This window comes from Anas acuta, chromosome 1 (genome assembly GCF_963932015.1).
Source record: "Anas acuta chromosome 1, bAnaAcu1.1, whole genome shotgun sequence".
NCBI lineage: Eukaryota > Metazoa > Chordata > Aves > Anseriformes > Anatidae > Anas > Anas acuta.
The window spans coordinates 6443671-6464352 of NC_088979.1; the positions used below are offsets into that span (position 1 = coordinate 6443671).

Genomic DNA, 20682 nt, shown 5'->3' on the forward strand with positions numbered 1-20682 from the left:
GCAGCCTCACAGAAAAGGATCTGGAGGTTCTGGTTGCCAGCAAGTTGAACGTGAGCCAACAGTGTGCCCTGACAGCCAAAAGAGCCAACTGCACCCTGGGGTGCATCAGGGACAGCATTGCTAGGTGGTCAGTGAATTGTCGTCCTTGAGGCTGTGCTGTTGTATCTTCACTTCAAGTACTGTGTGCAGTTTTTGGTGCCACAGTATAAGAAGGACATAAAACTGTTAGAGTGTCCAAAGGAGGTCTACAAAAATGGGGAAGGGTCTAGAGGGGAAGACTTATGAGGAGCGGCTGACGTCCCTTGGTTTGTTCAGCCCAGAGCAGAGCAGGCCAAGGGGAGGCCTCATGGCGCCCTGCAGCTCCCTCACAAGGGGAGCAGAGGGGAAGGTGCTGAGCTCTGCTCTCTGGGGACAGCGACAGGACCCGAGGGAATGGCATGGAGCTAGGACAGGGGAGGGTCAGGCTGGGGGTTAGGGAAAGGTTCTGCACCCAGAGGGTGGTCAGGCACTGGGACAGGCTCCCCAGGGCAGTGGTCATGGCACCAAGCCTGCTGGAGTTCCAGAAGTATTTGGACAACACTCTGAGACATATGGCTTTATTTCTGAGTGATCCAGTGTGGAGCCAGGAGTTGGACTTGATGATCTTTGTGGGTCCCTTCCAACTCAGGATATTCTATGATTCTGTGATTCTATGTTCAATAGTTATTTCCATATTTCCAAAGTATCTCCTCCATATACAAAGCTTTTTTTTTTTTTTTTCTTTCTTCTTCTAATGACAAAACCAAATGTGAGCTGAGCTACTGAACATCTTTTTTGCCTCAGTCTTTACTAGCAGAACCACCTTCAGGAAGACCAGGAGAAAGTCTGGAGTAAAGAATATGTACCCTTAGAGGAAGAGGATCAGGGCAGGGAATATAATAAGCAAAGTGGACATACAGAAGTCCATGGATGCTGATGGGATGCACCCAAGAGTGCTGAGGGAGCTGGCAGATGTCATTGCAAAGCTACTCAATAATCTTTGGTTGTTCATGGTGACTTGGAGAAGTGCCTGAGGACAGGAGAAATACAAACAATTCTACATTCAGGAAGGGCAAGAATAAGGAACCAAGAAATGACAGGCTGGTCTGCCTCACCTTGATCCTTGGGATGATGATGGAGCACTGATGTTAGAAACCATTTCCGAGCACATGTAGGACAAGAAAATTATCAGTAGTAGTCAGCATGGGATTCACCAGGTGGAAGTCATGCTCGATCAACTTGATAAGTTTCTGTGACGAAATAACTGGCCTGGTAGGTGATAGGGGAGCAGTGGATATTGTCCTCATAGACTTCAGTAGGGTCTTTGAAATTGTGCCCCATAAGATCCTCATAGACAAACTGTTGATGTATGGGCTGGATGGGCAGACAGCTTGGGGGATTGAAAACTGGCTGGATGACCAAGCCTAGAGGGTGGCATCAGTGGAGCAAAGTCTAGTGTGAGGCCTGTGACAAGTGGAGTATCTAAGGGGTTGGTACTGGATCCAGTTCTGTTCAACATCCTCACTGATGATCTAGATGATGGGGCAAAGTGTGCCCTCAAAAAGTTTGCAAATGACACAAAACTGGGATGAGTCACTGACAGAGGGTCGTGCTACCTTCCAGAGGGACCTTAACAGGCTGTGGAAATGGGCTGCATTAGGCAAAGCATTGCCAGTAGGTCTATGGAACACCTGAAACCATGGGATGCCATTGTGCTGGCCCAGCATGTCCTCACCAGTTATGTGGCATGACATAGCACAGCGTGGAACAGCACAACACAGGAGCTTGGTGCCATGTGGACCCCACAGTCCAGGCCTCAGGGTGCCTGGGTGCCACAGGGTGCACAGCCCTGCGGACACTGATCTCAGCCACATGAAAGCAAGATTAGATGAGGCTTAATTCCTTGTTACTTCTGCTAGGTTTGATGAAGTGACGTAAATGCCAGTAAATCACAAGTTGACTTGAGCAGAAAGCAAGAGGTGGAAATAACTCCTCTTTTTAAATTAAAAAAGCATTCTTACAAAACAAAATCTTATTAGCATTTTTTTGAAAAAAAAATCTCATATCATGGTCTCTGACACAAACAAAGCCCAGTGATCAACAGCAGTAAGATACATCATTATAGTTAAAACTCAAGTTTTCTTGGACAAGCATTTATAACCCCAAACATCTATTGTACACATTCATATTTCACGGTACATCTTATGTCATTGGTTAATGACATACAGCTATGCTACTTCCGCATTTGAAACCTCATATGAGTCATGATGTTCTGGTAAATATCCAAATCCTATATTTATGATAGCTTTTCCCTTATCTTATCAAAAATGGTGGTGTCAGTCTAATCTAGCAAATGTTTATCAGAACCCTGTCACCCAGCGCCAAGATATCTCCACGTACAACTGCGACATCACTGAAACCATGCCAACCCCGCGAACTCACACATCATGAGACTTCTTTGCATTTTACCCAGTTGACACACACAAACTTTTCTTCGGCATCAAAGATGAATCATTCCTCCTTTGGAGTTGCCACACGTAGCTGGTGTTGCTGCTTCTCCCTCTGGTTCAGCTGTGGTGGGGGGCATCTGCTTAAAATACAGCTCCCAGTTGCAGTAGGCTGGACTTAAAAAACTTTTCTGGCTTTTCCATGCAAGGCACATTTCAGTTAATGCTTGGCTGTAGCTTAGAAAAAATAAAAATCATTTTGTATTTTTTTTTCGTTTGGGAAAAGACTTGTTTTTGAGTGGATAAAACAGCATTTTTGGCTGTATTTCTGGCAGTGCAGTTTTCCACACTTGGAAGTCAGCCTGTCTGCTGTGATGGTTGATTCTTTAATCTCTTCCATGCAAAAATGTGTTGCTGTGTAGTACACAGCTTGGTTTTTGGAATGGTGGATGTGCACGTCAGCACTTTTTTTTTTTCAGTCCTAAAGAAATGGATTTTCTATTTGTTATTTTTTTCAGGTAATGTGCATGTGAGATTTTTCCTAAGTAATGCAGAAATTAGAGAGTTTGTCTATGTGAGTAACATTATCACTGATTAACAGGTCAGTCCTCAAATACATTTGATGGAATATAACTTATTGTCAGTGTGTGGTATCTTGCACCTCTGTGGCCATTCCCAGTGCTGAAGAGCACTAGAAATGGGCATGTGGGAATGAATGATACTGGTGCTGGATTTACCTGCTGGCTTATGGAGAAGCAACATATAAACCATGACCTGACTGAAGTAGTTCCCTGAGCTCCAAATTTTACCTGGTGGCAAAAGAGGTAGGGGAAAGCCTGTGTGCTCTGTGCAGTCCTTGATGCAAGCCCCTCAGCTTTAGCTTTTCTATTATGTATAGAAACGGCTCTGTGAGACGCAAGAACTAGCCACTGTGCCACTTAGCTCACTTTGTTTCTGCAAAAGAAATATCCTGAGCAGAGGCTTAAGGCCAGCAATCTGTCCAAATAACTTTGTGTAGGGCTGAGGTTTTCACAATACGCTGCTTTTTCCAGCTGGAAGCCTTGGATGCAATTTGCCGATTTTTTTTTTTTCTCCCCAATATTTGTCTAGACTTCTGGATGGCTAGCAGATGTCAGCCAATGCTGATGAGGGTGCAGCATGCAGGGCAGCAACCCCCCAATTTTCCCTGCACTACTTTTATAGTAGTTCAGTGTCTCCTGGAAGGGTGAGATGGACTTACTGACCCTGAATTTGTCAGTGGCGGTGTGAGTGCACTGTAAGCCCCACGCACCCTGGACGTGCTGGGTGTAGTAGGTGGCTCATGGACTAAATTAATCTGTGTTTCTGCATGGGAAATCACACTTAAAAGTACGGCATTTCTGCATTTGAAACCTTCTCCCTTCCTGCGAGGGACTAGCCTTGATGAAGAGACACCTTTAGGGTTGCCAGTGTGCAGGCAGCTGCATGCTGCTCCCCTGGAACAGAAAGTGTGGTGGGAGGAGATGAGAAATGCCAGACCGTGCAGCCCTATGTGTAAGCGATAAATCTTTTTCTGTAGAATTAGGAAAAACGGCCCTGGAATTTTAATATCCTACCTAAATGAGAGCACGGATCCCGCCTGCAAGTGGCTTTGCCTCTGCAGAGAGAGCATAGAGTAGGGCTGTGCTGATCCAGGTTTGAATGGGGATGAAGTCTCTCTTAATTCTTTCTGTTTGGGTGGAAAAAAATTAAACCTTGTGAAAAGAAGGAGTGAGGAACTTGGGCAAGGGGGTGGGAGGAAGTCCAGGCTGCTGCTTCTCAGAAGGGCATGAGCTGGGCTCATGCTTGGCAGGCACATGCTGCTTGGGTTGGCAGGTGCTCTGGAAATGAAAATATTTTATCCTGCCTTACGTAATGCAGTAGCATGTCCAGAGCTGAGTCCCCTGCAATTTTCTGGCCTGCAAGGAATAATTTTCTGCTTGAAATCTTAGCCTTAGTGATGAATTTTCTGGGTCATATGGCATGTGCCTTCAATGTAATATCTGTATACAAAACAGTTACTGTTTGAACTTCAGTTGTTTAGGTAAATTTATTTTTGTTTATAGCTGTTGGATGATGAAGAGCAGAAAATCTTTCTTCTTTGAGTTGTGTAAATACATCAAAACCCACCCTGGCCTACTAGATAGATACAGCAGGTGGAAGAGGCTTCAGATTCTTCTCTGTGTCTAATCGGTAAATGTGTGTTGTGAGGATGTGAGGTGGGATAAGGCTGGGATGCATATTAGTGCAGTGCCTGGCTTAACATAGTGCTTCAGTTTCACTCGTTATCCCTAAACGGGGAGAAGCCCTTGCAGTGGGGATTGAACCCTAGGCTGTGGATAGCCATGCATGACCAAACACCATGCGTGGATCTGCATCAGCTGGCTGCACTAAGCCTGCTCGGATTTGGAGACAGTGGTCCCCTGACCGCTGCTGAACATACCCATGTCTCTGACACCCCTGCAGGCTGTAGGAACTGAAAATCCACAAGTGGAAGTGGTAGGGAGAGATGATGATGCCGTGCTCTGCAATGTGCTCCTTGCTCTGGTTGTTACCTGGCCCTACAAAGCTGGAACCGTGGTTCCACGGACTCACCAGCCTCTGCAACTCAGAAGGGACTGAAATGTTGTGGGGATGAAGAAACAAGAAGTTATTTCTGTTTTGCTTTTCTAAAACAAAGGTGTTGAAACATTCTCTAAGACATAAAAGATTTTTGACTTCAGATGAAGGCTGTTCATGTTTCCTGAGGACGCGTTATCTGGTAATCTTCAGGGAGAGGTTGCAGGCAGAGGTTGGCACACCTTGTGGCTGACCAAGACAGGCTTGCTCTTTTGAAGTCTCCCACTTCACTTTTGGCTTCGTGGGCCAAAACAGCTGAGGCAAAACCATTGTCCTAGAACCTGCTCTTGTCAAGCCTAGAGGTGAAAATTCTTCTTCAAGCAAAGGAGTTGAGAGAAAAGTGCCAGGGATTTCTTCACCAACTGAAAACCTCATTCATACTTGTGTTCTGTGCAGTGACTACAAAGACTCACCAGTAAAAAAATGGTGTGGGACAGGCAGGGTAGGAATTTCATCCATTTGAAGGAGAACTTGATCACTCTAAAGCCATTAGCATCTCCCAGATAGTTTTTAAACCTCTGCCTCATGTTTTTGCTGCTTATTTGTTCCTCAAAGAGATTGAGCACGCCACGGTCAAAGCCATTCAGAGATGAGGAACCCTCTGTGCCCATCTGAGGTAATGGGTGAAAAATCACTGCAAAAAGAAGAAAAATACTTCAGATGGTAGGGAGGGCAATGGGAAACACTGTGAAGTAAACTGAATTGGAACAGGAAGAACTAATAGGTGAACAGAACAAATGCAGGGAGAGGACATCATGTGGGGAATAAATTAAATCAAGCCTGTGTTCTGTAAAGCATGTCTTTGCTGCAGATAAGCTCCTTGCCTTGTGGCATGTGGTGATCAGAAGCAGGTGGGGGTGTATTTCCCTTCTCTATCAGCTGTGCTTTCACATTTAGAGCCCACAGCAAGGTAAAGCAAAAGGCCAGGTCCTGCTGACCACGCTTACAGGAGAGTTTCTCTCACTGGGGCTCTGGGTGAAGGGGGAAGGACTGCTGGATCTCACCGGTGCTCACTGCACAGGGTAGGCAGCCCGTGGCTTCTGCGTGTCCTTTTCTGGGTGTCTCCGTGTCAGCTTGCTTGTGGGAGCTTGCAGAGGGGGAAGGAGGGGTGAAAGCACCCATCCCTGCTGTGCGCTTTCGTTACGGAGGGATCTCAACAGCCTTTTGGTTGAATTAGGATTAAATATGTGGTCACCCAGCTTCGAGTCATCCATCCTGGCCACTTGTTCCTGCCCTACGAAATCCACGTGAGGGGCTGAGTGCTGAAATGGAGCAGAGCAGTGACCCCGGTTAAATAAAACCCTGCAAAACTCCTTCATTTTGAGATCCGTGCCTGACCTGCAAGTGGTGGGAGCAGCACATGGCAGGCACAAGCGGCTGGGGCTTGGCTGGGGTGCGAGATGTACAAACTGCCTCCGGGAAAAAAAAAGAAAAAAAAAACAAAAAACATGAAACTTGGTTTTCTGTCCTGCCGCAAGCTAGAGCATGTCTCTGTGCCATAGCTGGCCCAGTTTCTGATGAGAGTGGTGGTTTAAACAAATGTTCTGGTGGTGAAGGGTTGCTGAGGCATGGGTGGGCATCCTGTTCCCTGCCCTTGCTGCAGGGTTTTGTCTGTGCCAAAGGGTGGGACAGGCAGCTGCGGCCCCAGCGCCCTAAAGCAGTGTCCTGATGCAAGGCAGAGCCCCGTGCCTAGAAGCACAAAAAAAAAAAACAGAGAAGAAAAAAGGGAGAAAAATAAAAAGAAAAAAGAAGAAAATAATATCCTTTTAAAAAAAAAAAAGAAGTGACGTGTGATGTATTGCTGAGACCCGCATTCCCAGCAGGAGCGCAGAGAGCGGGCAGAGGTTGAGACACATCTTCCCCGGGGAGCGGGAGGGCTGCGGGAGGCTGAGTCAGCAGGAAAGGTCACTTGGCTGAAAGGCTGAGTTGCGAAGGAGGCGATTTCGTAACGGTAACTGATGCAATGCCTTTCTGTTCGGGGCTGCCTGTCTGCGGCTGTGGGCATGCACGAGGGAGGAACAGCAGTTTTTGTGGCTGGGGGTGATAGGGCAGCAATGGTCAGCTTCGGCTGCCTGCTCTCCCTCCAAATTACCCCTCCTTTACTTTCCCCCCTCCCGTCCCATGCCCCCACTTCCACTGTACCCTTTTTATGTTGCTTTAGCTCCGGCATTTCATCTCATCGTTGCACCGTTTGCTTTATGTCCCTGGCTTCTCTTTCAGTTCCAGTTTGGGGTCGTTATCACATATGATTAGTCTTGGAGCCTAATGAAGGGGATCAGACATAACTCTAGGGTATGTCTGAGCCATTTAGTGTTTCTGAGCTCAAAGATCTGCAGAGGAAGTTTATTTTTAAGCTTCCTGAGAAGATAAATTTGAATGTTGGATTGTTTAGGGTACAAGTAATATAAATGAAATTGCTCCAGGGAAGCAATGCCCTCTGGGATTTGAAGAATCCCAGGGATAATTATCTAGTGCTGAGCAAGTCTCGTTAGTCTTGAAATAGCTTTTAGTAGATGATCGCATTTTTCTTCATGTTGGCTTGTCTGAAAGCTTGAAGCCGTGCATTAACATTTAGCCTTGATTATAAGTACCATCAGCATGTTCTTAAGACTGTCTTTATCATCCAGGGAAAGCCAGGCATGGGAAGTACAAAGCTATCACACAGCATAACAGTCCCAGAAAACAAACCAGAGCATTTTTAAAGCCTGCTCTTTTAGGGTCCTGCTCCTGCGAGGTTGAAGCATCCTCAGAGCTGCTCCAGCTGCTGCTGTGTGGGGGCACCATGCAGGTGACTGCATCTCCAGCTCAGCGATGAGGCATCCCTGTAGTGACTCAGCTGCATCCCTTCTGACCGCCTGCCAACGTGATGCAGGTCATTAGTCACTGATTGGTGAGGTTAGCCTTTTTTTAGGCTCCTGGAGAGGTCAAGGGTCACATAGACACCAAGCAGTTGCATCAGTGTTACCCCTCTTTTGCCTTCAGGTCCATCAGGTGCTTGGTGGTGCTTGGAGAGCTGTTTTGGTGTGCTCTGTTGGGTTGACCCAACTCTGTGACCAATCTGGGGCTTGACTGGGGATAGCAATTCCCTAATACTATTTTTCCCCGTATTTTTGCCTTTTCCTCACCGCCCTCCATCTTCTGTGCTTCCCAGCTTTGGCTCTGTCTCCTCATCCATAATCTGTATGTGCTGGTAGGTTAGGTACCGTGCTCAGATATCCCAACTGATGGCTCATGGATCTGTCTCTTTACTGCCCTATGCCATTACTCCAGACCAGTCCTGAGGACAGGTCTTTAACACCAGTATTTTCTTGGACACAACCGCTCTGGGACACTGCCCTTCTGCTCCCTTGTCATAGAATCAGAATCATGGAGTCACCTCAGTTGCAAACGACCTTCAAGATCATCAAGTCCAACTGTCCACCTGACCTGCCGAGTCCCATCACAAAACCACGTCCCTTAGTACTGTGGGTTTTCTGTCTGTCCCAAATCTCTGACCGAATCTCTTCTGCCTGTCTCGATGGCTACAACTCCCTCCTCTGGCCACAGTGCCTGCAGCACCCTTGGGTGCTGTGGAGATGGAGGTGCATCCCTCGCTCCTTGCCCAGCTGCAGCAAGCTGCATGGGTCTGCTTGGCCTTCTCTGTGCTTTATGGGGCTGAAGGAAGCCTGACAGGTCTTCCCCCATGTAGGCAATGCTGCCTGTGTCCTGACACATTGCCAAAAAGCCAGTCTGTGCATCCTGGCAAGGGGGTTGCACAGGATGTGTGTGTGCTGGGTTCCCCTGAACCTCCTGTTTTCTCTTCCCATTTGATATTTCTATACCAAGCTATCCTCACAAAATTAAAAAAAAAAAAAATCATCATAATTGCAACATTATTAGCAGTATGAATTATTTCTTCTTTTTTTTAAAGCCCTCTGTTAACATACTTCAGCCAAACTGTTACCCCCACTCCCTACTAATATTGTAGCAAATGAACTTTTCTTTACAGCAAACACCACTGCTTTTATTTCTAACCAATTGCCCTGTTTGTTCTACACCCGTGTCCTCCCCCATCCCTGCTCTGCTGAAATGCAGCATCGATGACTTGTGGGATGGCACAAAAGCCAAAAACTGGTCGCGGCTGTGCAGTGGCTGACGTTGCTGGCCCAGGTGGACTCTGCCTGCGTGTTGCCACTGGGGCGGGGTGGGAGGGGCTCTTGTCCCTTATCTGGGGAGCCACACGCGTGCTGGGAAGACCTTTGTGCTGATAGTTGGAGGAATAAAGTTCAGTGGGAATGAAAGGACATTTCTCTAGCGGGAGGGAGTCAAAAATCAGAGCTGTCCTGTGGCAGAGCTGGACGTTCAGCGTGGGAGACGCAGCTTTGGCCACTGCTGCCCTTGGTTCACGCTGTCTCACCTCCTCTCTCTCTTGCAGCTGCGTAAATGAGTATGGAAGATTATGATTTCCTCTTCAAAATTGTTTTAATTGGCAACGCTGGTGTGGGGAAGACCTGCTTGGTCCGACGCTTCACGCAGGTAAGGTCGGGCACCTGCCAGACGTGGGGCATTGCGTGGGAGCACGGTGGTCTCCACCAGCACCCGCGCTCCACAGGCTTTTATTATCCATGCTTGCAGCATCTGTGTCATCTGTACTGAAGTACCAGCATGAGCACTGCATCAGTAACTAGTGCTGTGCGTGGCTTTCCTGGGGTTCTGGTTTATTAGGACCTCCTGTTGCATTTCCTATGGAACTCTCATCCCATCCCTCCAGGGTGGACCAGCCTGCTGCTGTACTGAGCTCTCTCTTGTGTTGTCCATTAGTAGATGATTAAATAATCCGGGTCCTGGGCTGTCAGCCCAGGGTCTTCTGTTAAACATCAGGCCAGGGATTGCACCTGAAACGTTACCAGGGGCGTTTAATGATGGTTTGAAGCAGTGGAGTGTGATTCTGGCAGCAAAATGAGATGTTGCACTGCCTGGGAAAATTCTGTGCTCCCTGTGTTTGTGGCTTTACGTACAGCGGATCCTGAAAAGCTTGCAGTAACAGTGGGGGCCAGCTGAGCCCATATCTGCCTGATTGGGGAAAATGAATCAAATCCAAAGGTTTGAGGACTGTTTTCCCTTCTTCCGTGTAACAGAACAGCAGGAAGAGGACTAGGCACCTGTGATTTGGGCTCAGAGAAGAGTTTGCATGGTGTACTATAAAATGCAAGTTATGTTTCTTTTGTTGCTGTTGTTGCAATCCCTACTGGGAATCATCAGTTTAAGTTTTAAAACTGTAGTGATGTTAAACATGCTCTCTGCCTGTACCAGCTGCTGGCAATGAAGCTGGTTAGTCCCAAAGGGTTAACCACCAAGTCTGCAGCCGCCACTGCTGCCTGTGCTTCGGCAACGCTGCTGCTGCTACAGGGGATGGATGTGCCCGAAAAACAACACGGCTTTGCAGGCTGGGACACCAGAAATCAGAAAGCTCTGCTTGTTTTCGTTCAGTTGGCTGTTGCTCCTTTCTCAAAATCGAGCACTGCCTGCCAGGGCAGGATCTGGCCACTCAGGAGCTGCTGGGAGTGCCCTGGGGATCCCTTTCCTCACTGTGGCAGAGGGCAGAGGGAAGGCTCTCATCTCTTTCAAGGCGATGGAGAATTGGATCAGAGGGACCCAACCTGCCTTTCCCCTGCCTCTTCTGAGTGCACAGAAGCAGAAGGGTTTTTCCTCTCTCCGTTTTCACTTCATACGTTTTCCTTTTCTCATAACAAGGAGATGGTAGTGGATTTTGTGGCTTCTTCTGATGGATGCTGTGGAGACGGATCAGTGTGCAGAACCTGCCCTGGACTCTGTCCCCCCTGCTTTGTGTGGTGAAGGAAGCGGGCACGTCTTTCAGTGCAATTCCTTTAGAGGTGTTCTCCTGTCTAGGGAGCAAGAGAGGAGTAGGGATGGGAAAAAGTAAGGATGGGCACCCAGAGGGAAGTTTTCCTTGCTACACAACTTGTTTAACAAAACTGTGTTTTCTTTCAGGGGCTTTTCCCACCAGGCCAAGGTGCCACGATTGGAGTTGACTTTATGATTAAAACCGTGGAGATAAATGGTGAAAAAGTAAAGGTAGGAACCTGATGGTTTTCAGTATAAACTCATACGGTGGCACTGTAGTTTGGGTTTCTTGCTGCAGCATGCCTGCTGCTGGAAGGTCCAGAGCTGCCTGTCATGTCTTCGAAAATGCACCATCAGGAGCATGGAAAGGGGAGATGCCCCATCCCTGGAAGTGTTCAAGGCCAGCTTGGATGGGGCTTGGAGCAACCTGGTGTGGTGGGAGGTGTCCTTGTCCATGGCAGGGGCTTGTAATTAGGTGATCTTTAAAGTGCCTTCCAACCCAAACCATTCTGTGGTTCTGTGAGATCTTGCAAAGCTCTGTTCTTGCTCAGAAGGCACAGAGATGGCGCCTGGCAGGGGTTGAGAAAGCACAAAGAAACATTTCAATGCAGCTTCCATTTACTGCACTGCTGGTAAGATGGAATCTGTTGAGTTCCCACTGGGATGTGCCTGATAAAGGTTTTCTCCTGCTCCTGAGATGGCCGGTTCCTGGGATGGTGTGGTTCTGCAGAATGAAGGCTTGTTTCCCACTTCTGTTGAGTTATAGACCTGAAAGAATATATGTTATGCTTGCTGGTGCTTTGGTCAATGGGTTTTACTCAACCTGTGTTGGGCAGTGTCTCACTATTGACTCTTTCAGCTTCCAAGATAGGGTGGTTGCAACCAAATCATCACTGGGAAACTCCTTGTCCCCTAGCTTGGGGATTGCTTGGCAGGGAGCTAGTTTGTCTGGGCCATAACACACGGCCCAGGATCCATGGTTCAGTTCTAGTGCTCAGAGATGTTGGCTGGCACCACTTAAGTCATTAGCAGAGCTTTCACCAGAGCTATTGTGGCATTTGAGAGTTGGGAGAAGAGAATGAGCCTCTGATGTCAAGGTGTACAGGGTCCCTGACACCTGGAATTGTTTTTCCTGCATTAAACCCATGGGCATTGAAGTGAAAAAACAACATTTTTTTGATGCCTTCATCTTCTCTAGTGATGAGCAGGTGGGAGAATGGCAGCAGTGTGACAGTGGCTGGGTGAACAGAGACTCATTTTTAAGGGTGTGCAAGTGATGGGATGGAAGCAGTGGACTTGCGCAGATTTTTAGCCCTGTATTTTCTTTCCACCTGTGTTTCAGTGCAGAGGCTTTTTGAGTAGAAAATCAGATGGAAATCAGATTTTAAAAGCATATCAAGAGGCTGCCACCCTGCTGCACAAGTTGCTGTGTGAAGAGCTGTACGTTTGCTATGGCAAGTGATGGTCCTTGACCAAAAGGCCTTGCAGCCTGAGCAGGTGGAGGACAGCCTTAAAAGCCCACTCCCAATGCCCACCACTGGAGTAAGTTGGAGAGCCACAATGAGAGCAGTGTGGGAAGAAGCTTAGTAGGACACATTTTGGTATTTGAACAAGTCTTATAGAGTCTGAAAGGCAAAATGATTCCTTTCTGTCTCTTGCACTGGTGCAGGCAAGGACTGAGCTTGTAGCTGAAACTTTCTGAGCAAGCAGCGCCAGTGAGAGTAAACATTTAATAAGTGGGAAAAGCAGGGATGACTCAGAGCTGAGAGGGGAAAAAATGACATCTCAGTCAAACAAGGCACCAGCTCATGGAACAGTGCCAAGCAGTGCCGGGCAGCATCTCCTGTATGGCATTGGGATCCAGGGTCAGAGCAGAGCCATTCACCAAGGAGGTTTTAAGATTTAAAAAATACGTGTGTGTGTGAATGAATTTCTGGGAAAAATACTTTCTAGCTTTAAAATTGCATTTGAAAGTCAGAGGAGAGAGCCTTGCTAGCATGAGAGTTCTGTGCAAGCCATTTCAGATATGAGTGGCTACTAAGACTCGCTGGCAGATAAACTGAGACAGCCCTTTGCATTTTATTTTATTTATATATATGTGTGTGATCATTTCTAACAAAACCAAAAATATGTGCAATGTATGTACTGAGAGGCTACACACATTCGATAGTAATTATAGTGCCAGTCAAAGATAAGCATCCTCACTGCTACAAACACAAGGCTCTGCTGCATGTACCTGTACTCTTACTGCACTTGGTGGAAATGTCCATGTGCAGAAAGCTAAACATACCTGAAAATGCTGGGGGAGAGGAAAGAATCATCTGGCTCCTAGAAAATTAACATCCAGGTAACTGTTTTCTGCAGGTAGAGTCACAGGCCTGGCCAGCAACAAACCCTCTCCCCTGTTTGATTTCAAAGTCCCTTACATTAAAGCGGTGGAAAAGCATGGTCACATCAAGTTTTAATCTGCCAGAGATCTTTTCAATAAATGAAATGCAAACTAGAGTTAGCCACTAGACAAAGCTGTATATATTTTTCCTGGGAAATAGCTGCACAACAACAGCAGCAAAATTATCTGTAATTTTTCTATCCACTGAAGTTTGTAGGCTGGTTTGTTTTGAACAGAACTCGTTTGTTATCTAAATTTTGTATGCAAGTAATGTCACACATGGTTTCGTGTGGCCCTTAACTGCAGGTGCCATATTCAGCTATTTAAACACAGCTATGCTGAGAAATTAAGCTCAAAGGTGCCAGGAGCTGGGAGCCAGCAGCAAATTCCTTCCTCTGCAAAAATGTACTTTTTCAGAATCATACCCCACATCTGAAAGCTGCTAATGGGGGCTCTTGTTTCAATCTCACATATTTATGATGAGTAGCTGACATAGTTTGACATTGGAACTGGGCAAGAACAAGGCTTGCTCTGTTATGGGTAGCTGTAAATACGGAAAAAATTTCAAATACTTTTAACTTGTTCTTCCCAAAGTACACAGGATTCTGGCTAGAAATCAGCCTTTCGCATACTAAGTTCCAGGGAGGGGTGCTTAAAAAATAAAAGCTGAAGCAGAGAAATGCTCTTCTATGCTGAAATATTTTCTTTTTGGATGCTTTTCTTTGCCTGCTTTTTGAAAAGTTGTGGTTTTGATGAGCCACCAAAAGCTGTCAGATGGTTGTTACAAAAACGGTACGTGTTTGTTTCATATTGGGAAATGAATGTTGTTTTTTCTGGACCCAGGGAGTTTGCCAAACAGCGGTTAAGCTCATGACCTCTTAGCTATAGTTAGGGACCTGCCAGCCACTTCTACACATCAGGAAGGAAGGCGGCAAGCAGCTGGGCGGGATGTCTGAAGTTTTGCAGAGGAAACGTGTCGGAGTCCTTGGATGAGCCTCCAGCTGCAAACCTGAGCTTTGTCCACTCCTGTGGTTTCCACCCTTCAGTGCTTCATCTCGGGATAACTAACTAACCTTGGGAGCTACAGGAGTGGCTTCCTTATTCCTTCTGGGACAGACCTTGCTGTGGGTTGGACTGCAGGGCAAGGAGGAGAGAGGAGACCTCCTGCCTCTGGTGCCTGTGCTGTAATTCCAGGCCAGCAGCTCCGGCCAAGGGAGATGCTGCAAGTCCCGTGAACACTGATGGACCTGCAGCTTGCTGGGGAAGTCGGCAGCAATGCCAGCTGACTTTGTGCCTTGCATTTCAATTTGCAAAGGCAGAAATGGAAACAAACAAGCAAAAAATGTTGGGGGATGGAAAGCCAAACGGGAGAAGAGCTAAGTGTTTTCCCAGCAGTGGTTGTACCCTGGAGGCATTTAGGTCAAAACAGTGCTTCTACCAAAGCAAAAAAAAACTTAAAATGATTTTTTTTCTCCTCTCCCTGCTCCCCCTCGTTGTGCCAAAAGCTGCAGATCTGGGACACGGCAGGACAGGAGCGGTTCCGGTCCATAACGCAGAGTTACTACCGCAGCGCCAACGCCTTGATACTCACCTACGACATCACCTGCGAGGAGTCCTTCCGATGCCTCCCCGAGTGGCTGCGAGAAATCGAGCAGTACGCCAGCAATAAGGTCATCACTGTGCTAGTGGGTAAGTCAGGGGCCTCCCTGGCGGGGTGGTGCAGCGATGGTGGGCACTTGGTGACAGATGGAGGTGTTGGGGGGAGGAAGAAGCGGTATCTGTGTGACGTGGAGATGCAGGAGGCTCAAACTGGTGCAAATAAAGCAGAGCTGTAACCGTGTGTGGGTGCAGCTGGTGCCTTAAACACACCCGCTTGGACCATTCCTCCTGCAGACAACCCCACCATGCTGATGGAGATGTTCAGGGCACCCTAGCTGCTTCTCAAATCTGGTCCCATCTCAAGCCTTAAGGCTGTTGAGTGCAGAGGTGGATACTTCCCTTGGGCTGGTCCCATAGGGGACTGAAGCACTGATCATGGCAGAGCTAAGAATGCAGACTTATCCCTTGTGACTCCCAGCTCAGATCTCCACAAATATATGAGGATCTGCTCAAGCTGGTGATGGCTGTGGGTTGATGCACCCCATAGCTGTGGACACCTGGAGTCTCGGCTTAAGTGGGACAAGATGTGGGAAGCAGACCAGGATGCAATGGCTCTGTGGATCTTAGCATTCATGGGTAAGACAGAGCTGGAAAACTGGTTATTTTTGCCTGGATTTTAGGAAACCTAAAAATAAATACTGAATGCCATGTTAATCTAGCAGCTTCAACTCAAGCTAAAACAGACCCCAGGCCATCTGTCTGCTATATGCGAGGTGAAGGTTATTTTGCTTACCCGTGCTTCTGTGTGCTCTGCTCTCAGTATCTGATAGTCAGGACTTGGCTTTTAAAGGCCCAAGAATATACAAAGAACAACAGAAAAATAAGTTGGGGAAAGCTGGAAAGTTTCCTATTGCAGTGTCATTATTTCCTTTAATAGTTTGCTGTTTAAAAGAAAAATCTAGAGGATTACAAAACATGTTTAAGGTGTCTTTAAAGGTCTTTTGAGCTTTACGTGCCCCAGTGGTATTGCAGGTGAGTCTTGGGATTTAAGGAGCTGCCATACAAGAAACTCACTACACTCCAGAAGAAGAGTATGGCACATGTACAAATGGCTCAGAAATACATAATAAATGACTAACAAATGTACATAAGATTTTTTAGGGAACATTAAGTTAATTATTAGCATCTACAGCATAAAATATAAATAACTTCCACAGCACACACTTTAATCATGGTAACACCTATAAAGTGCTTACTTACGTTGAGTGAGAATTTGTTTAGAAAGAGTAACTGCAGTGGATACAGTGGGTCCAAGAAATTGCTTCATCAGGAAAGAAGGGGAATATTGGATGAAAGAAGGGCAATGGGAAATGGTTTGCTAGTGCAGTCTTCTCCTGATGGTTCTCACACCAGCTCCAGACACAAGGCCAGGAGGGATTTCCTCCTGAACCTGATGAGTCCCTGGACACAGCCCCTTGTTATCACAGGCCCTGCTCTGTTACCTTCTTTGTAAGATTAATTTATGGCAAAGACATCACGTTTGAAGTGAAGTGGCCTGTAATAGGCTGTAATCATATCAGATGGTTGCTGGAGGCATTAATCAACTCCCTGCTAAAATGAGCTCTCTGAAGGAGGGGGCTGGTTCCTTGCCCCACCTCGCTCTGTGAGTGCCCCCGAGCCCGTCTGTGCTTCAGCCTCAGCAGCCAAATCAGTCGCAGGGATATTTAATTAAGATAGGAAAGCAGCCTTCTGCACCAGACTGCCTTTAAAGCTTGTAACGACATGAGAAATATCACACTTAGTGTCTCACGTGCTATAATTGACATTTTAAGTGCTCCTCAGAGCCAGAGCAGGAGAATTTTCAATAGGTATTAGAATGGAAATTCTTTAATGTCAGTTGATAGCAGCAAACAGATGCACTGATACTAAATTAAAGCTGACGGACTTGAATGTTCACAGGGCATGTTCCGTTAAGTGAGCTGATATTAAATGAACCTGGCCTGTGTATCAGAGAATCCATTATTTGGAGGGGAGAGCAAGCACTGAGTTTCACATCGAAAGCCCTACCCATGCATACGTACAGCACCAAACTCTCCTTCGTCCTGTATCAACTTCTGTTTCTTTTGTTTTGGAAGTCAAATTAATTCCCTTTCTACAATTTTCCCTCAATGCAGGTAATAAGATTGATTTAGCCGATAAGAGGGAAGTCTCCCAGCAAAGAGCTGCAGAGTTCTCCGAAGCACAGGACATGTACTATCTGGAAACCTCAGCGAAAGAATCGGATAATGTGGAAAAACTCTTCCTGGACTTAGCCTGCCGGCTGATCAGCGAGGCACGGCAGAACACCCTTGTGAACAATGTCTCATCCCCCTTACCAGGAGAGGGGAAAAGTATCAGCTATTTGACTTGCTGTAATTTTAATTAAAGAGCTGGCATGTGATTCTCCATCCGCCATGGGCCCACAGGATTTTTTGCCGGGATTTATCTCCTCGGAGGGAATTCCTGCCACTTTGACCCATCTGACTTCCCCTGAGTCAGGTTGCAGACCTAGAAGCATGGCAGGCTGACAGCTCCAGCTGCATGGCAACGTAGCAGAATATAACATGGTTTAAATTTAATTTTTTCTTGCAGTTTCTGGAGTGGGAAAGGAAAAAGGAGAGTTGGACAAGTGGTTCGTGTAATGCAGAATGTGAGCATTTCCTTCTGCAGGTGATGAGATCAACCTCTCTTGGAGAAGACACTGAAGAGTTTAAGATCTCTCTTACAGAACAATGTGTTTGGTCCTTTGTAAAAGAAAAAAAACAACACAACAATGAGTACTGAACCTGGACTACACTGGCAATCATCTAGACTGCCAGCCAAGTGAATTCTTAGGACGTGTACATAGTGTCTGCCCACGTGTCTTCATGGAGGACTGGTGTTTGAAATAGTGTTACGTCTCTCATCTATAGGCACTTTCATAAACATGGAATTAAAAAAAAAAAAAAGAGAAGTTATATGTCAACATTTTCAGACAAGGATTTGAGAAGACAAGGCTACAGCTCCATTGCTTCCTTTGGTGCTAGCAGTTCAGCAAATATTCCATAGACCAAGCGTAGTCTTACTACATTGCTGTCCTCTGAATGTGTAACTTAGACTGATTAGGAAAAGAACGCTAATAAGCACTGTTCATTAAAATCCCATTACCTCTTTTTCTAGGCTTGAACATAGTGAGAAAGGACTGTGCTTCTTTGATATCCAACACAGGATGAAAGGACTTCCCAGAAATAAAATAAATAAATAAATAAATAAGAAAATGAACTGTCCCACTTCTAATCAGTATTGTCCTAAAGTGAAAAATTAACCTTGGGAAAAGTTATTGGTGGAATTGAAAAAATGCACCAGGCACGACCAAAATCTTTTGTGTGCACTGATTGTGCATAAGGGTTCAAAGAGAGCACAGTTTGAAGTGGCAGCCTGCAATATGTCTGGGATAAAAATAAAGCTTGTAGATACAGTTCCTGTTGAAAGGCAGGCATACAATTTTGCAGAAGTTTTTCTTTTCTTTTTTTTTTTTTTTTTTTTTTCCTTACGTGAAGTGGAAATAGCAGCAGGTTGCAGGTGGCATCATTTTGTGTCTGACCCATCCAGCAATCACCTTATGGAACTGTTCTCTGAGGAGCTCTTGAAGGTATCTTCTTGGCCTCTCTCCTCTCTGCTTGAGTAGGTTTCACATTCAGGGCTGTAGAGTCATTTAATTTACTCGATGCTTTGTACTCTTAATCTCAGACTCCACTGTATGTGTAACTCTTAGGCAATTTCTTTCTACAAAACCCCTGAAGTGGAAGCATTATGGAATTTATTACTACACCTCTAGTGCCATATGCGAATAATGCATTGTAAATTTACACACTGACATTAAAGCAAAATTGAGAGATAGTGAATGCACTCATGGAAAATGAGTTTTAGAAGTTTGAGTTCAGTTTAGCTGATCTGGATAAATCTCTCCTGGCAGTTACGTGACTGTGATATGATGTAATTTAAAGTTAATCACCTTAATATCATTTGGTATTTACTGGAGATTATTAACAGAACTTTTGTATTGACATAAAAGTTGCCAGTAAGTTCATCCTGAAAACAATAATAATAATAAAAAAGTAGCATTTTAAAATGCTTTTTCACATTTTCCTGAAAAGACTTCCTTGGGCTGTATCATGGCGTGCCTTTGATCTGCAATGGTGAGCTGACTCCACGTGTCTTTGAGAGAGGAGGGACTGGTGTATCATATGTCAATTTTTAATATTTTCTTGCTATTTTTAGGTCACTTCGTTTGTGACTAGTGCTAAAAATGAAGATGTAGAAATTGTGGTACAAATCTTGCTTGTCATTTAGGTAACACTTTGCAAAGTGCTGCTGTAAGCGTTAGATGTTGGGGAAATGTCATCTGACGCACTGGCCTGTCAGGGTCCTTTTTGGTCTCTGCTCATGATGTAACCTAGAGGATTTAGAAACGTGTGGGATTTGGTGGCTTCTGCTGTTCTGGATTGTGTGGTACAGCCTGTGCTGGAGAGCGTTGTCTTCCTTGAGCATTCCCCAGATTGCCAAATGCAGCCTGATGTGAGCTCGTGAAGACAACCTGACCCTGACACAGCTGGTTCTGCACAGCTTTGAGGTTGTTTAGAGCAAGACTCGGGGCGTTGCACATAGGGTAACACTTGAGTTAAAAATCAATGTTACTCATATTTAATTTGTCAAAGCTCTTACTGGTAGATTGAGATGATCTGGGGTAAAACACTAAATGTTCTGTGCTTCTGCGCACTGTTTGTGAGGTACTTGCAGGAGTATTTTGTGTTAGATGTTTGCAACGCAAGTTTGCTGGCACAAGCTGTGATTCCCTTCTGTTCTTATTTGGGTTCCCAATCAGAGAGCAAGTGCTGGGGAAAAAAGAAAAAAAAAGAAAAAAAAGAAAAAAAAGAAAAAAAAAGATGTCCAAACTTTCCTCCAAGAGAGTTATGATAGAAAATGTGAAATTATGAACTCTATAGAAGAAGGGGACACTGGGTGCCTCTTCCTACCTCTAATACTGAAATCTCAATTTGATCTACAGGTAAGTTGTTGGAGTATGCAGTTGGATACATATTTGTGCTGAATGCTAAGTGGCTCTGTGATCATTATTTAATGAAAACCACATGTCATGAATTGTCAGACAAGACACTTTGTTCTTTGCTGTAGAACGTGTGAAACAGCCGTTACAATCTGTGAGCCTGCTGGTGCTGTTTGTCTTTTTGGAAATATCTGTATCGGTAACAGCGGGCTCCTGCTAGTCTACGTTTAGCGGTTAATGGCTATTGAATTCCTTCAGCATCAGTAATAATAGCAGCAGGCTGAGGTTGATGCAGCAGACAGTGATTTGAAAAGAGGGAAAGTTGGAATTCGTGATGCAGAAGCATTGTCGGTGCGCACACGTGGGACAACAGGCTTGCCCGAGATTTTGCTTACAAGGGATGCAATTGGTTATGGTCAGACCCTCTGGGTTTTGTATCAGCTGTTTTTCTGCTTGTCTTGCCTTTCCAGCATTGAAGAACTGTCCGTAAATCATGCTGAGATGTTGAGCTTACATAATTTCTGTAGTCAGAGACTGAATTCACTTGGAAAACAGGTGAAATTCTCCACCAATTAAAATATGCCAAGCAAACATATGGGATGTGCTGCCCTTTGGGGGGCTGTGGTGCCATCATGGTCGGATGGGACTGGAGACGCAGTCCCAGA

The 20682-nt window shown here is 45.8% G+C and overlaps 1 protein-coding gene across 4 annotated transcripts in view; it reads left to right on the forward strand.

The window, feature by feature from the left end:
- The window catches only part of RAB30 (RAB30, member RAS oncogene family), a 47594-nt gene that overhangs the window by 23244 nt on the left and 3668 nt on the right, over positions 1-20682 (forward strand). Inside the window, exons 1-5 of one of the 4 annotated variants that reach the window (XM_068660411.1) lie at positions 5983-6124; positions 9517-9617; positions 11094-11177; positions 14841-15024; positions 17109-19084. In XM_068660411.1, the coding sequence (XP_068516512.1) occupies positions 9525-9617; positions 11094-11177; positions 14841-15024; positions 17109-17359 (612 nt within the window). In that variant the 5' untranslated portion in view covers positions 5983-6124; positions 9517-9524 and the 3' untranslated portion in view covers positions 17360-19084. Of the gene's footprint in view, positions 1-5982; positions 6125-9335; positions 9618-11093; positions 11178-14840; positions 15025-17108; positions 19085-20682 lie in introns of those variants that run through there. The other 3 variants (XR_011089839.1, XM_068660176.1, XM_068660276.1) reach the window with 3 other exon arrangements.